Source organism: Ranitomeya imitator, chromosome 2 (assembly GCF_032444005.1).
Source record: "Ranitomeya imitator isolate aRanImi1 chromosome 2, aRanImi1.pri, whole genome shotgun sequence".
Lineage (NCBI taxonomy): Eukaryota > Metazoa > Chordata > Amphibia > Anura > Dendrobatidae > Ranitomeya > Ranitomeya imitator.
Genome location: NC_091283.1, coordinates 415,893,081 through 415,907,387, shown reverse-complemented (window position 1 = coordinate 415,907,387; position 14,307 = coordinate 415,893,081). Strand labels below are relative to the sequence as shown.

Genomic DNA, 14,307 nt, shown 5'->3' with positions numbered 1-14,307 from the left:
TTCATGAAACCCGACTTTGCCAAAAGTCAGCGACTTTTGAAAATGAACGACCCGTTTCGCTCAACCCTAATCTTAACTTGTTGAACTGGGTCACCAGAGGAGCGAGGTTTCAAAGCCAGAAACAGTTTGCAATTATTTTTGAAACTCAGAAATTTAGCTCTATCTCCAGAAAACAAATCAGGAATAGCTATTCTTGGTTCCAACATAGAATTCTGAGCCACAAAGTCTTGAATATTTTGTACTCTTGCAATGAGATGATCCACACATGAAGACAGACCTTTAATGTCCATCACTACACCTGTGTCCTGAACCACCCAAATGTCTAGGGGAAAAAAAAGGCAAAACACAGTGCAAAGAAAAAAAAATGGTCTCAGAACTTCTTTTTTCCCTCTCTTGAGAAGCATTAGTACTTTGGGCCTCCAGTACTGTTATGAATAGGTAATTCAGAACCACAATGGACCTAGTGGTTAAGAGCACACAAAGTGACCTGATAGTTAATAACATAGAGCGAGCTCTGAGACGTGGGAACTCTGCTGACCGCAATCCCTAATCCTATCATACCACACTAGAGGTAGCCGTAGATTGCGCCTAACGCTCCCTATGCAACTCGGCACAGCCTGAGAAACTAGCTAGCCCTGAAGATAGAAAAATAAGCCTACCTTGCCTCAGAGAAATTCCCCAAAGGAAAAGGCAGCCCCCCACATATAATGACTGTGAGTTAAGATGAAAATACAAACACAGAGATGAAATAGATTTTAGCAAAGTGAGGCCCGACTTACTGAACAGACCGAGGATAGGAAAGATAGCTTTGCGGTCAACACAAAACCCTACAAACAACCACGCAGAGGGGGCAAAAAGACCCTCTGCACCGACTAACGGTACGGAGGTGCTACCTCTGCGTCCCAGAGCTTCCAGCAAGCAAGAAAAACCAATATAGCAAGCTGGACAGAAAAAATAGCAAACAAAAACAACACAAGCAAAACTTAGCTTATGCAGGAGAGACTGGCCACAGGAACGATCCAGGAGGAAGCAAGACCAATACTAGAACATTGACTGGAGGCCAGGATCAAAGCACTAGGTGGAGTTAAATAGAGCAGCAACTAACGACTTAACCTCATCACCTGAGGAAGGAAACTCAGAAGCCGCAGTACCACTCACATCCACCAACGGAAGCCCATAGACAGAATCAGCCGAAGTACCACTTGTGACCACAGGAGGGAGCTCGACCACAGAATTCACAACAGTTGTTGCCCTAATACGGCCCCCTCCATGTCTCCTGGTGTACTGGCCTGTCTCCTGGTAGCGCCTCCAGACTCTGGACACTACGCTGGCAGACACAGCAAACCTTTTTGCCACAGCTCACATTGATGTGCCATCCTGCATGAGCTGCACTACCTGAGCCACTTGTGTGGGTTGTAGAGTCCGTCTCATTCTACCACGACTGTGAAAGCACAACCAAAATTCAAAAGTGACCGAAACGTCAGCCAGAAAGCATTGGTACTGATATGCATGTGGTCTGTTGTCCCCACCTGCAAAACCACTCCTTTATTTAGTGTGTCTTGATAATTGCCAATAATTTCCATCTGTTGTCTATTCCATTTGTACAACAGCATGTGAAATTGATTGTCAAACAGTGTTGCTTCCTAAGTGGACAGTTTGATTTCGCAGAAGTTTGATTTACTTGGAGTTATATTCTGTTGTTTAAGTGTTCCCTTTATTTTTTTGAGCAGTGTATATGTGGGTGTCCTGACTTTACCCCAACAGCAGATGTCGGAAGGGAAAGACGGATTAGACTGTTGGATCTTAGCATGTCCGATCCTTTTGTTCTCAGGGAAGATAAGCCTTTGTCAGTGGTGTCTGGTAGCATCTTGCTTCCCTCTCCCCATTCAGAATGCAGGTACGATCAGCTATGAGTACTTGACTTCCACTAAGGGTGCAATATAAGATTCAGAAAATGACCTTGAAAAAGTCTTGAGTCCATGAGCTTTTACGGCTGTAACTAAGTCATACATGTTGTTTTGCATCTCATTTGTTATTCACGTGTACCGACTGGGGATGAGGCTGGCGTGTAGCGTTCACTATTGTTCAGGCAGATTCGCCTTAGCCCAGGTACGAGTATTTAGAAGTGACTATAGACAGATGGAGGCAAACACAGTGGGGAGCCATAGGAAGCCTAAACGGATTAAACGTGGAAAAAAATATCAGGATAATTGTTAAGCAGATTATACTGTGGGCTCCGAGCGGGGAACCAGGAGGTGACCTACACGAATGCTGCAGGAATCAGAGACGCAGGTAATATTAGCCAGGAGTAAAAAGGAAAAGATACAGACAGAATTCGGTCGATGAGGAGGAGGGAGGGGATTAGGTTACCTGACTCTTTTTTTTCCACCTGTACCATTTTAGTCAGAGGAAGGACACAGGGAGTCAGGAATTTTTTTATTATTATTATTATGGTCAGCAATGGAAGACTAAATTAAGACATCTTCCCAAAGAGAAAGAAGCTTTTGATGGAGGAATGGAAGAGCTTCTGCCTAAGAGGAGAGAAAGTGTTCACTCAGCTGAGTTTAATATTTGAAAAGCAACTCAACAAAAGGAGCATTGTTTCCCGATATACAGGCCCTTTGTGGTTTATGCAATAGCCCCACTATTGGTTACTGGCGGCTCGCGGTTCATTGAAAACCAGGGACATCGCTTTTGTAATCCTAGATGTGGCCAATTAAACAGGCTGCAGCAAACACTTGGCTGAGCAGTCTGTGTAAGCTTAATATGTGAAGAGGAAAGTCCAGCTTCTCTGCATCCAGTCTGGGAGGGAGATGGCGATGTGCAGATTATAGGAAGGCGGCCGACGCAGCCCAAAGTACGGGCAACTGGACGAGGATCACAACCGCGTCACTGGGTGTTAAGTTGAGGTGCTTCTAAGTTCACTCATTTTAATCCAGATCTCCCAGGGCTGCTTGCTAAGTGCCTACCTTTTGCGTTCAGGCTGCTGGTAACACGAGACACTTTCGCTTAGGAATCTACAAGATATTTTGAAAGACCGAGAAAAAAATGCCAACCAATGGGATACACCAAATTCTGAAAATACAGTTCGGCTTGATAAATTGTGATAACAAGTATCTGACTGCAGAAGCTTTTGGCTTCAAAGTTTATGCCTCTGCTCCAAGCCTGAAGAAAAAGCAGATATGGACTTTAGAGCAGGACGAGGTGGACAGCTCAGTGGTCTACCTCAAAAGCCACCACCTGGCAAGATATTTGTCCGCTGACAAAGATGGGAATGTTTCATGTGAGGCAGAAAAGCCAGAGGGAGATTGTCGTTTTACCATAACTGCCCAGTCTGATGGCAGATGGGCCCTTCAGTCTGATATACACAAGAGGTTCTTTGGAGGTTCAGAAGACAAGCTGTCATGTTTTGCCCAAACCATCACGGAGACAGAGCTCTGGGCAGTGCATCTGGCCATTCATCCACAAGCTAACTTACTCAGCGTCAGCAGGAGAAGGTACGCACATTTGAGCCCTCAAGATGAAATTTCCACAGACAGTAATATACCATGGGGTGTGGACTCCCTCATCACCCTGGTGTTTCAAGATAAAAAGTACTGCTTGAAAACTTGTGACAACAGGTACCTACGTAATGATGGAAAGTTGGTTAAAGATCCTGATAATGGCACAGGCTATACTTTGGAGTTTAAGGGTGGAAAGTTGGCCTTCAAAGATTGTAGTGGGAAGTACTTGACACCCATGGGGCCTACAGGAACACTGAAATCTGGGCGGAGCTCCAAACCTGGCAAAGATGAACTTTTTGATCTTGAAGAAAGTCATCCCCAGGTTGTCTTCATGGCCTCCAACAAAAGATACATCTCAATCAGACAAGGTAATCTCCTAAAATCTTCATGTCATTACCGTACCTTTGTGAAGTCATTGGTCAATATATCAGTGTACCCTTCCTTGGTGAAATGCTGATTTGTGTACCCTTATATTATTGTATGGTAACCAATAGTTAATGGAATTTCACACTGAAATTTTAGAACTGAATCTTAAGTGGATTTTTAATGTAAGATGTCTGGTGCATATAGAAGGCACATAAGAACTAGAGGGAAACGTATCAAGTCCAAGTGGTGACAGATTTATAAAATATCACAAAACATTCTAGAAATGTAAAAAGTATTGATAAATTACATTTCTCTTCCAAAGTGGTTTTAGAAAGACAAGCTCAAATTGGTAGAGGTTGGCAATGGCTCTCTTTTGGATGCATTCCTGTCTATATTTCACACATCCCAAATGCGAAAATCCACCTCAATTAGCTGGATATGGTGTCATGCCAATGAGGTTTAGATGTTGATCTTCTTTCAGTATTTTTTTAAGATCCTTCATAATGTAACCTTCTAAATTATGGGATTATTGTTCCTTAAAAATGTGTGAATCCAAAATATCTATTTACGATATACAAATAAGAAAGATAGGAGTCTGGCAGCTGGAACACCAGATCGATTGGATCTTGGTCACAGCTTGGTTGAGTTGGCCAAGATGTGGTCATACTGACTTTTGAGTCTCCTGTGCAGGATACGTGATTCCTACCATCTATGTTGATTCCCAAAGTTTCTCATTTATATTACAGTAATTCAAGTGATGAGGGTAACATAACCAAAAAGAGGCAAAATTCATTCCTTAGTGGAGGTAATACTAATTGTATCACTGTATAGCATCTTAGCAGCAATAATCAATGGTTTGGACAGTTCTATGGGCAGCTCGTTTGTCCATGTGCTTGTTCAAGAATATAGAATTTCTGGTAACTAGATCAAGGTATTACTTAGGTAATTAAATCCTGTATACGGATGATCTAAATACACTAATAGATATTTTGTGGGGAAGTACAGGTCCACTTTAAAGAGGGAGAGTAGATGTAACAATCATAACAATACACATTTGCCACATAGGGATGCTGAGAAACTAATCCATGTGAGTGCTGTAATATTGGTAATATCTTGATGGAGAACATCTCAAGGACTAGTGATTTTTGGGGGGATCTTATGGATCTTTTGTACAATACCATAGATCGAGTGAGTCATAATGAGGTGAAAAATTCCACATCCTTTCCATGGATATTTATAGCTATGTGAGCTGATGGCCCTCCCATTAGAATAATTATTATTATTATCCTCCTTTGTGGATATACAAGTGCCACGTGTGCCCAGTCTGCTGAAAAGCAAGTCAACCTACATAGAAAAGTCACACTGTATGGTCTGGAGCACGTTACTGCAGAAGGTGCTCCTATAACTAATGGAAGTGCCAAGTACTGACAACACACTAGGAGGAAAAACACTTCTGGGGCCAATAGCAGGTGTCACTTCCCTTTTCTAAAGGTGGAGGGTAAGGTGCTTCTTCTCCAAAAAAACATTTGGATATAATTCTTTCTGTTTATCTGTATAAGGTTTTTTTTTAAATGGTTTCCAATTTCTGGTTTAGAAAAAACATTTTCACACACCCTTATAAAAAACATGGAAATTAATAAAGAGGAGTCCCATTTTGTGTGAAGAAGAGTTTCTCTCTCTCTGATGGACCTGATATGTCTGGGACCTGAATGGGCACTATGTTCATTTCCCCTGTGGTGGTGCTGCATGGATATCGAACACTTGTTACAGGGTCCTCCTAGCAATTACTGGACTAACTGTGATCAACCTATTTTATGGGAATAATAAAATACTGTAATAAGTGAAAAACTGTCCACAGATTTCACTATAAAGTAGTGTATCAATATTGAGCAAAGCTCATTGACCTGACAAGACTGGTGTACTTACTTTGAAAATCCATGGCAGAATGGCTTTATAATCCATTTCAAAATTCTACCTGCCTAGATTGACTTAGAAAATGCTAAAATTTGGTATCAGGATTATACAGCCATTCTGATATGGATTTTCAAAGTAAGGACACCAGTCTCGTCAGGGCTAAGCGTTCATATTCCATAAGGTATGCAGTTTGTATTGTGAAATCTGGTGACCAATCTGTCCTCAGGTGGTCATGTCAGCCTCCAGTAGTCTCTGACTAGTATTAGCGTGCGTTCACACGTTGCAACAGTGGTGCAAAATTTCAGCATTGTTTTCCAATATGGCAGTAAAAATGCATTGTACTTTTGTGACAGTATTCAAAATCGTGTTAAAACGAAAGTTTTTACAGCAATTTTTTCACCAGAATGGCGGCACAAACTGATGTTTTTCCTCGATTTGGGTGAGAGCGTGGTAAAAACAACGGCTTTGCAGCAATTTGAAATTTAATGGTAACAACAATGCAATTTGCTACAATTCTGAAGCTTCTGCAAAAATGCATTGTTTTAGCTGCAATGTGGTTAACGCAGCCAAAAACAGCTAACCGCAATTGTGGGAGCAATGTGGCTGCAAATGTTATATAGATTCTTTTCCTATTTCAAGCTGGAAAACCAATTGCCATTTAATAATATTTCAATTAGATTCTCTCATATCTCGTTTCCGCCTGTACGCTCTTAGCCGGTGTGCAGCTTACGGCTGTAGCTACGTGAGCGTGCTAGATGGACTGTATATCTATAGAAAACCAGTGATGGAGTAAGTCGGCACACATCTCCAAATATTTCTATGCTACCAATTATTCCCTGCTATCGGCACAGACGGCAGTGATTTACATGGCTCGGGGGTGGCAATGACACCATATAATCACCATGTACTGGAATTCTCCCCAGGCTGCACATATCACTGTCGACCATGTGGAGAGCAGAGATGTCTGGAGAGAGAAGGACGTTCACTACTGAGAGTCCGCTGGGGTAAAAAAAATAAAACAGACAATTTTCAGTCTTTTGAAAGTATAAAATAAATCAGGGATTTAGTTAACGTCAAAGAAAGCAGTGGGATCCAGCATTTTTGACACCCAATAACTTCAAGAACAGAAGAGTCCATTCATGGCCACTCTCCATAGAAATTACTGGGAGTTAGAGAAAATGACATGAGTCACAGAGAAGATGAACAATTTTGTGCCGTGGTACAGTGGTTTATAGAATATTACTTCTGACTTGTGATTCTTTGGGTGACACTTATGAGACTATGGTAACGGACATTGGAGTTATAAATGGTGAGCCACCATGAACGGACTTATGGGATGAATATTTTTTTTTTTCATTTGTATGTTCGTTCTAGCTAGCAAAAAGTTCTATCCGACATTTTTGGGGTCAAAAACTGACACTAATTAGGGTGCTGACTGGCACTGTGATTGGCACATTGGAAGCACCGCATGCAAGATGACCATCAATGCCGCTGCATATTAACTTCAAACTCAGAAGTCTCAATGATTGACTGGTTTCTAAGACGAATACAAAAAAACATCAAGTTAAGGGCATTCATATCATGGAGGCATCCTGTTCACTGTGGACCCAGCAGAGCAGAAGTCCTCAGCCTGTGTTGGGAGCCACATGTGACTCGTGTGCTCATGTTGTGTAGCTCGCTCTGTGAGCTTCGTGCAGTAGCACCAGGTCTAGCAAACAGCTATGAAGAGTATGTCTCCAGATGGTGACTTTTGTGAGTAGCCCCACACAGAAGAGAAAATCTGAATGCACATACTGTATGCTTGCCTTGGGGGTGTAGAGATAAATTAAGTATACAAGCTGAAGATTGGATTATACTGCCAGTTGGAGGAAATGGATGTGATAGTGTGGTCGGAGTGCTTGATGCAAGAATACCAAAAGGGAGTAAGGTGGGAACTCGTGTATGCACATATACTATATCAGTGTGACCTCTGTAGGAAAGCTTTGGTTGACATACATATGATGCAGACTATGGGTGTCACTACTTTGATGGGTTCGGGAGCAGGATGTCACGCACTCTTTCAGAGCTAAATGTTGCTCTCCAAGTAAGAAAGGTTGGGGACCACTGCTGTAGAAGATAGACCAAGTTCGGCTTGACCCATCCCTACCCTCCACGGTCGGTGGGATCGAGTACAAGAAACATAAAATTACCAAATAATTTAGAATGAAGTCATATGAGTAAAATTAAAACCAGCCAAACCTTCTTATACGGTCATGTGAACTAATGCTGGAACTTTTTTTCATCTCACAAGCAGTACACGGCTCACTCTGTCCACAGAAAATCTTAATATGCAAAGTGACCACATATCCAGGACTCTTTCTGCTACAAGGGATGGGACGGCAGGAGATTCAAGAGCCAGGTCATCTATTGGCTTTGGTTCAGAAGGGAGTTTGATTTTGATCTGGGTATTTGATGCCATCTTCTTTTACCTGGACAGTCCATAATGTGTGTGTGTGTGTATATATATATATATATATATATATATATATATATATATACTGTATATATATCCACTGCTGAAAAAAAGGGAACGCATAAACAACAGAATATAACTCCAAGTAAATCAGACTTCTGTGAAATCAAACTGTCCACTTAGGAAGCAACACTGTTTGACAATTAATTTCCCATGCTGTTGTGCAAATGGAATAGACAACAGATGGAAATTATTGGCAATTATCAAGACACACTCAATAAAGGAGTGGTTATGCAGGTGGGGACCAAAGACCACATCTCAGTACCAATGCTTTCTGGCTGATGTTTTGGTCACTTTTGAATGTTGGTTGTGCTTTCACACTCATGGTAGAATGAGACGGACTCTACAACCCACACAAGTGGCTCAGGCAGTGCAGCTCATGCAGGATGGCACATCAATGCAAGCTGTGGCAAGGTTTGCTGTGTCTGTCAGCGTACTGGCCAGAGGCTGGAGGCGCTACCAGGAGACAGGCCAGTACACCAGGAGACATGGAGGGGGCCGTAGGAGGGCAACAACCCAGCAGCAGGACCGCTACCTCTACCTTTGTGCAAGGAGGAACAAGAGGAGCACTGCCAGAGCCCTGCAAAATGACCTCCAGCAGGCCACAAATGTGTATGTGTCTGCACAAATGGTTAGAAACTGACTCCATGAGGATGGTCTGAGTGCCCAACGTCCACAGATGGGGGTTGTGCTCGCAGCCCAACACCATGCAGGACGAATGGCATTTGCCACAGAATGACAAGATTGGCAAATTCGCCACTGGCGCTCTGTGCTCTTCACAGATGAAAGCAGGTTCACAATGAGCACATGTGACAGACGTGACAGTCTGGAGACGCCATGGAGAGCAATCTGCTGCCTGCAACATTCTTCGGCATGACCGGTTGGGCAGTGGGTCAGTAATGGTGTGGGGTGACATTTCTTTGGAGGGCCACACAGCCCTCCATGTGCTTGCCAGAGGTAACCTGACTGCCATTAGGTACTGAGATCCTCAGACCCCTTGTGAGACCATATGCTGGTGCGGTTGGCCCTGGATTCCTCCTAATGCAGGACAATGCCAGACCTTATGTGTCTGGAGTTTGTCAGCAGTTCCTGCAAGATGAAGGCATTGAAGCAATGGACTGGCCTGCCCATTCCCCAGACCTGAATCCAATTGAACACATCTGGGACATCATGTCTCGCACCATCCACCAACGTCACGTTGCACCACAGACTGTCCAGGAGTTGGCGGATGCTTTAGTCCAGGTCTGGGAGGAGATCCCTCAGGAGACCATCCTCCGCCTCATCAGGAGCATGACCAGGCATTGTAGGGAGGTCATACAGGCACATGGAGGCAACACACACACAACTGAACATCATTTCCTTGTCTTGAGGCATTTCCACTGTGGAGAGCTTTATGGGTGAGAACAAGTACTTTGAATTGTATCCTGTAATGAATGGGCAGCCAGTGTAATGACTGGCGAAGAGCGGACGCGTCTGAGTAACGATTAGCCAGATGGACAACCCTGGCTGCTGCATTAAGGATGGACTGGAGAGGGGAAAGTCACATGAGGGGGAGGCCAATTAATAGAGCGTTGCAGTAGTCCAGGCGGGAGTGGATCAGGGCAACAGTGAGGGTTTTTGTTGTTTCCATGATGAGAAAAGGGCGGATTCTAGAGATGTTCTTTAGGTGTAAGCGGCACGAGCGGGCAAGAGATTGTATATGGGATGTGAAGGAGAGATCGGAGCCAAGCATAACACCCAGACAACGCGCCTGCTGCCGGGGTGTTATTATGGTGCCACCCACAGAGAGGGAAATGTCAGATTTAGGAAAGTTAGTCGATGGCGGGAGCAGAAGAAGTTCAGTTTTGAAGAGGTTGAGTTTCAGATAGAGAGCGGACATGATGTTGGAGACTGCAGACAGTCAGTCAGTGGCGTTCTGTAGTACAACTGGGGTAAGGTCAGGGGATGACGTGTATAGCTGTGTGTCATCAGCATAAAGATGATACTGAAAGCCAAATCTGCTGATGGTCTGTCCAATTGGGGCAGTGTAGAGGGAGAAGAGAAGGGGGCCAAGGACTGAGCCCTGAGGTACCCCGACAGTGAGAGGAAGAGGAGATGAAGTGGAGCCAGAGAACAGAACACTGAAGGAGCGGTCAGAAAGATAGGAGGAGAACCAGGCGAGAGCAGTGTCCTTAATGCCTAGTGACTGGAGCCTAGAGAGTAAGAGAGGGTGGTCAACAGTGTCGAAAGCTGCAGAAAGGTCGATAAGAATGAGCAGAGAGTTTTCACCGTTATGTTTTGCTGTCAGAAGATCATTGGTCACTTTGATGAGTGCAGTTTCAGTCGAATGTATATATGGATTCTAGACACTTGGGAGAGGTCATTGTCCTGGGATATGACCAGGTCCACTGTGCATAGTCCTTAGCCTTTTAGGCATTGTTACTCATTGCTAATTTCTCCCATCAATCTGCGGAAATGATATAATTAGAGGATGATGAGTGATTATAATGATGAATGTGCAGTTTATTGACCAGGGAGCCTTTCATCTTAAGAGATACTTATTACAGGACACATATGTATGTTACCCGGGTTATGTTACTCAGATAATATGAATATATAAGATTTATTCATCACACTCCTGACTTAATCATAACACAACCTATAAATATGATGCACGACTCAATACATGTAGAAAATAATGATTTTATTAAAGAAAAATAATAAAATAGAATAATGCAGGGGTAACAATAAGGTAGATAAAATACAGGGTATCACAGGGTATCAGTAAAGTACCACATAATATATAATAACATATAACAAGTATATAAATTACAAGATTTTGTGGATAATATAGCCCATATAGTTGGGTAACCACATTACATAATCTCAAACATCTGATAGGGTAATGGCATATAGAGTAATAAATTAGTAATTATAATAATATATAAAGTGCTGTGTACACAATAAATATATAGATAATGACATCCTGACACACTGAATTTTCTCTTCCTACTCTGTGCGCTCTGTCCGTTCCGCTTGTACACATCACGTCATTGTACTTTACTGATACCCTGTGATACCCTGTATTTTATCTACCTTATTGTTATCTCCTGCATTATTCTATTTTATTATTTTTCTTTAATAAAATCATTATTTTCTACAGGTATTGAGTCGTGCATCATATTTATAGGTTGTGTTATACTTGGTGGATGCACTTCATCTATTATATGTTGTTTTTTGGTTTGTATACTCCTGACTTAATCATGCAAGAGCAATAAGGCTCAATTATCGATAAAGAAGTTTCCTCTAACTGCGACCAATAAATATGTGCCCATTGGAAAGAGCTAAACCAGGAGTCCACCATAGATTGCATACATAGAAGCAGCTTTATGAAGGCTAGCCATAGACATGACCATTACCAAACTATCATAACGTTGCGTCAGTAATGATAAATGATGTTCATCCTCATTCTCCTGGTTTATGACCAGTGTGATGCTTAGATAGACTAGTATGGTGAAGGGGTGAATGTAGCTCTACATAAGAATGCATTTTTTTTTAAATTCAAGGTCTACTGGACCCTTATAAAAGTGCCCCTCAGGTTAGCGCTGAAACAGCAAACATCTGATTTTTCCAGCACAAACTTCGCCAAGCCAGACATTTCATCTGCATAGTAGTTCTAGGGTCTGCCTATATTGAGGTTGGTTCCAAGTGGGAGACCCCATTCTATGGTGTGGTGTCCATATGACCCAAAAGGGAAAGGGGTTGACTAATGCGTAAGACCAAATTAGAAACAACTAAATGGGATATTAATTGTACAGCTTAATGAACTGGTCACTCGTACTGATGACATTTTCTTTTAAAGGTGTAGGCAACAATGCCATCCTTCACTGACAGCAAGCAGACATATATCTTGAAAAGAGGGACAAATCGAAACACAAGTAAAATAGACAGAGGCCGAACTTGAAGTTCCTGGACTCCACTGAAAAATCTGTAACATGGCCCCCATATACTGTCCTACTTATTGAATTGGGGCTCATGGACCACCTCAGGCACCAGAACCAGGGTGTCAGCTCTGCACGTCTTATAGCTATGCCCCTGATTTTAGTTACAGAACTTTTAATTTATTAGGCTTTATTTATAGTTTATGACCCCTTTATGTTTCCCGAGGGGTACAGGGCTTGTTGAGCATCTATGAGCAACGAATGAGCTCTTTAGACAGTCATTGTTTCAGCTGAAGCCTAAAGTGTAAGATGATGCTCGGAGCCGTGGCCACAAGTAACACAACTCTTGTTTGGTCACATCTGATACCCTGTCAAAAGCAACTTACAGTAACCAAGTCAACAGGTCAACTCCATCTTAGTAATGTCCTGAACAGCTGAAACCAACTCAACTAAAGCTTCCCATGCACACCACGTAGACCTTCACTGTCAATTCTGACTTTTATTAAGTGATAAAAAAAATTATATGCACAGATTCTTACAAACTAGTACCAAAGAGGGCTGGTCCCTGACTCTCCAAGAGACGAAAAGTGACCACATAGTTTGCCTATATAGCAGATATTCTTATTTCTTAGGCTACTGAAACCTTCCCACTACTGGAGAAATACATCCTGAGTCCAGAGGGTGGAGTCGCCGATTGATTGACACCCTTTTCTCTACGCGGGAGACGGCTGTCAGTGATCAAGTGAGACCGCCAACAAGATCAAGTGTTGTATCTCTCTGAAATGATCTCAAAAAGCTAAGGAGTCACATCCAACTCATTTCCCAGAGTCTGAATTTCTGTTTAAATCAATGGATGTAAATGTTCATCATTTACCCATCAGAGAACAACTAATAAGAAAAGCTCCCAAGATACACACAATCAGTAAGACTGGTGGATTTTCTCTTTATTAAAACCTTCATTTCATTTCCACACGAGGTTGTATATGGTTATTATTATTATTATTTATTTATATAGCACCATTGATTCCATGGTGCTGTACATGAGAAGGGGTTACATACAAATTACAGATATCACTTACAGTAAGCAAACTAACAATTACAGACTGACACAGAGGGGCGAGGACCCTGCCCTCGCAGGCTTACATTCTGCAGGATGGTGGTGAAGGAGACAGTAGTCTGAGGGTTGCAGGAGCTCCGGTGTGGGTGAGGCGGTAGCTTCGGTAGTGGTGAGGAGGCATCAGGGTCAGTGCAGGCTGTAGGCTTTCCTGAAGAGGTGGGTTTTCAGGTTCCGTCTGAAGGATCCGAATGTGGTTGATAGTCGGATGTGTTGGGGTAAAGAATTCCAGAGGATGGGATAGAGGTGCAAGGGTGTTAGCAGGGAGGCCACAGAAAAGGATGTTGCAGTAGTCAAGGCAGGGGATGATGAGGGCATGCACAAGCATTTTAATAGATTGACGGTTGAGGAAAGGTCAGATTCTGGAGATATTTTTGAGCTGGAGGCGACAGGAGGAGGAAAGAGCTTGGATGTGAGGTTTGAAGGACAGGGCAGAGTCAAGGGTTACTCCGAGGCAGCAGACTTCCGGTACGGGGGAAAGTGTGATGTTGTTAATTGCGATAGATAGGTCAGGTAAGGAAGATGGTTCCAGAGATTTACAGTGTGGAAGTCACTACCTACTTGTGATCTCCAAATGGGTTCTGTCCTTAGGTAATTTTCATTAAAGAGGTCATCAGAAAAGACGAAAACTCCCAGCAGGACTGGTTGTCCCTCTTTACCATTGTTTTCATTTAAGTGTTACAGAAGGTTGTACATGGTGCCTAGTGGCTAGAGTCACTATCTTTCTCAAAGGGGGTTGCTGTCTATTGTCCCTTTCCATTTAGCAATTGAGGTTATAAATCTGCAGATTGCTTCATGTTTTTGATGCCCCTTAATACTGTGTTAAATCTCAGTTGTCTCCTATCACATGAGGGAATTAGTGGGGGGCATTTTTTTCCAAAGTTCTGCAGGTTTTTTTTCAAATTCTACCAGTGTCATTTCAATGAGGTGTAGGTCAAATATGACAACCTTCAGAACTGTAGTCTGGTTTCCTGGCCA

General features: G+C 42.7%; 1 protein-coding gene across 1 annotated transcript in view; it reads left to right on the top strand.

Annotated features, from left to right (window-relative positions):
- The first annotated feature begins 2,262 nt into the window (after nucleotides 1–2,262).
- FSCN2 (fascin actin-bundling protein 2, retinal) overlaps nucleotides 2,263–14,307 on the top strand; it is a 34,855-nt gene continuing 22,810 nt past the window's right edge. Inside the window, exon 1 of the mRNA XM_069750755.1 lies at nucleotides 2,263–3,871. Within this exon, the coding sequence (XP_069606856.1) occupies nucleotides 3,049–3,871 (823 nt within the window). The 5' untranslated portion in view covers nucleotides 2,263–3,048. The remainder of the gene's footprint in view (nucleotides 3,872–14,307) is intronic.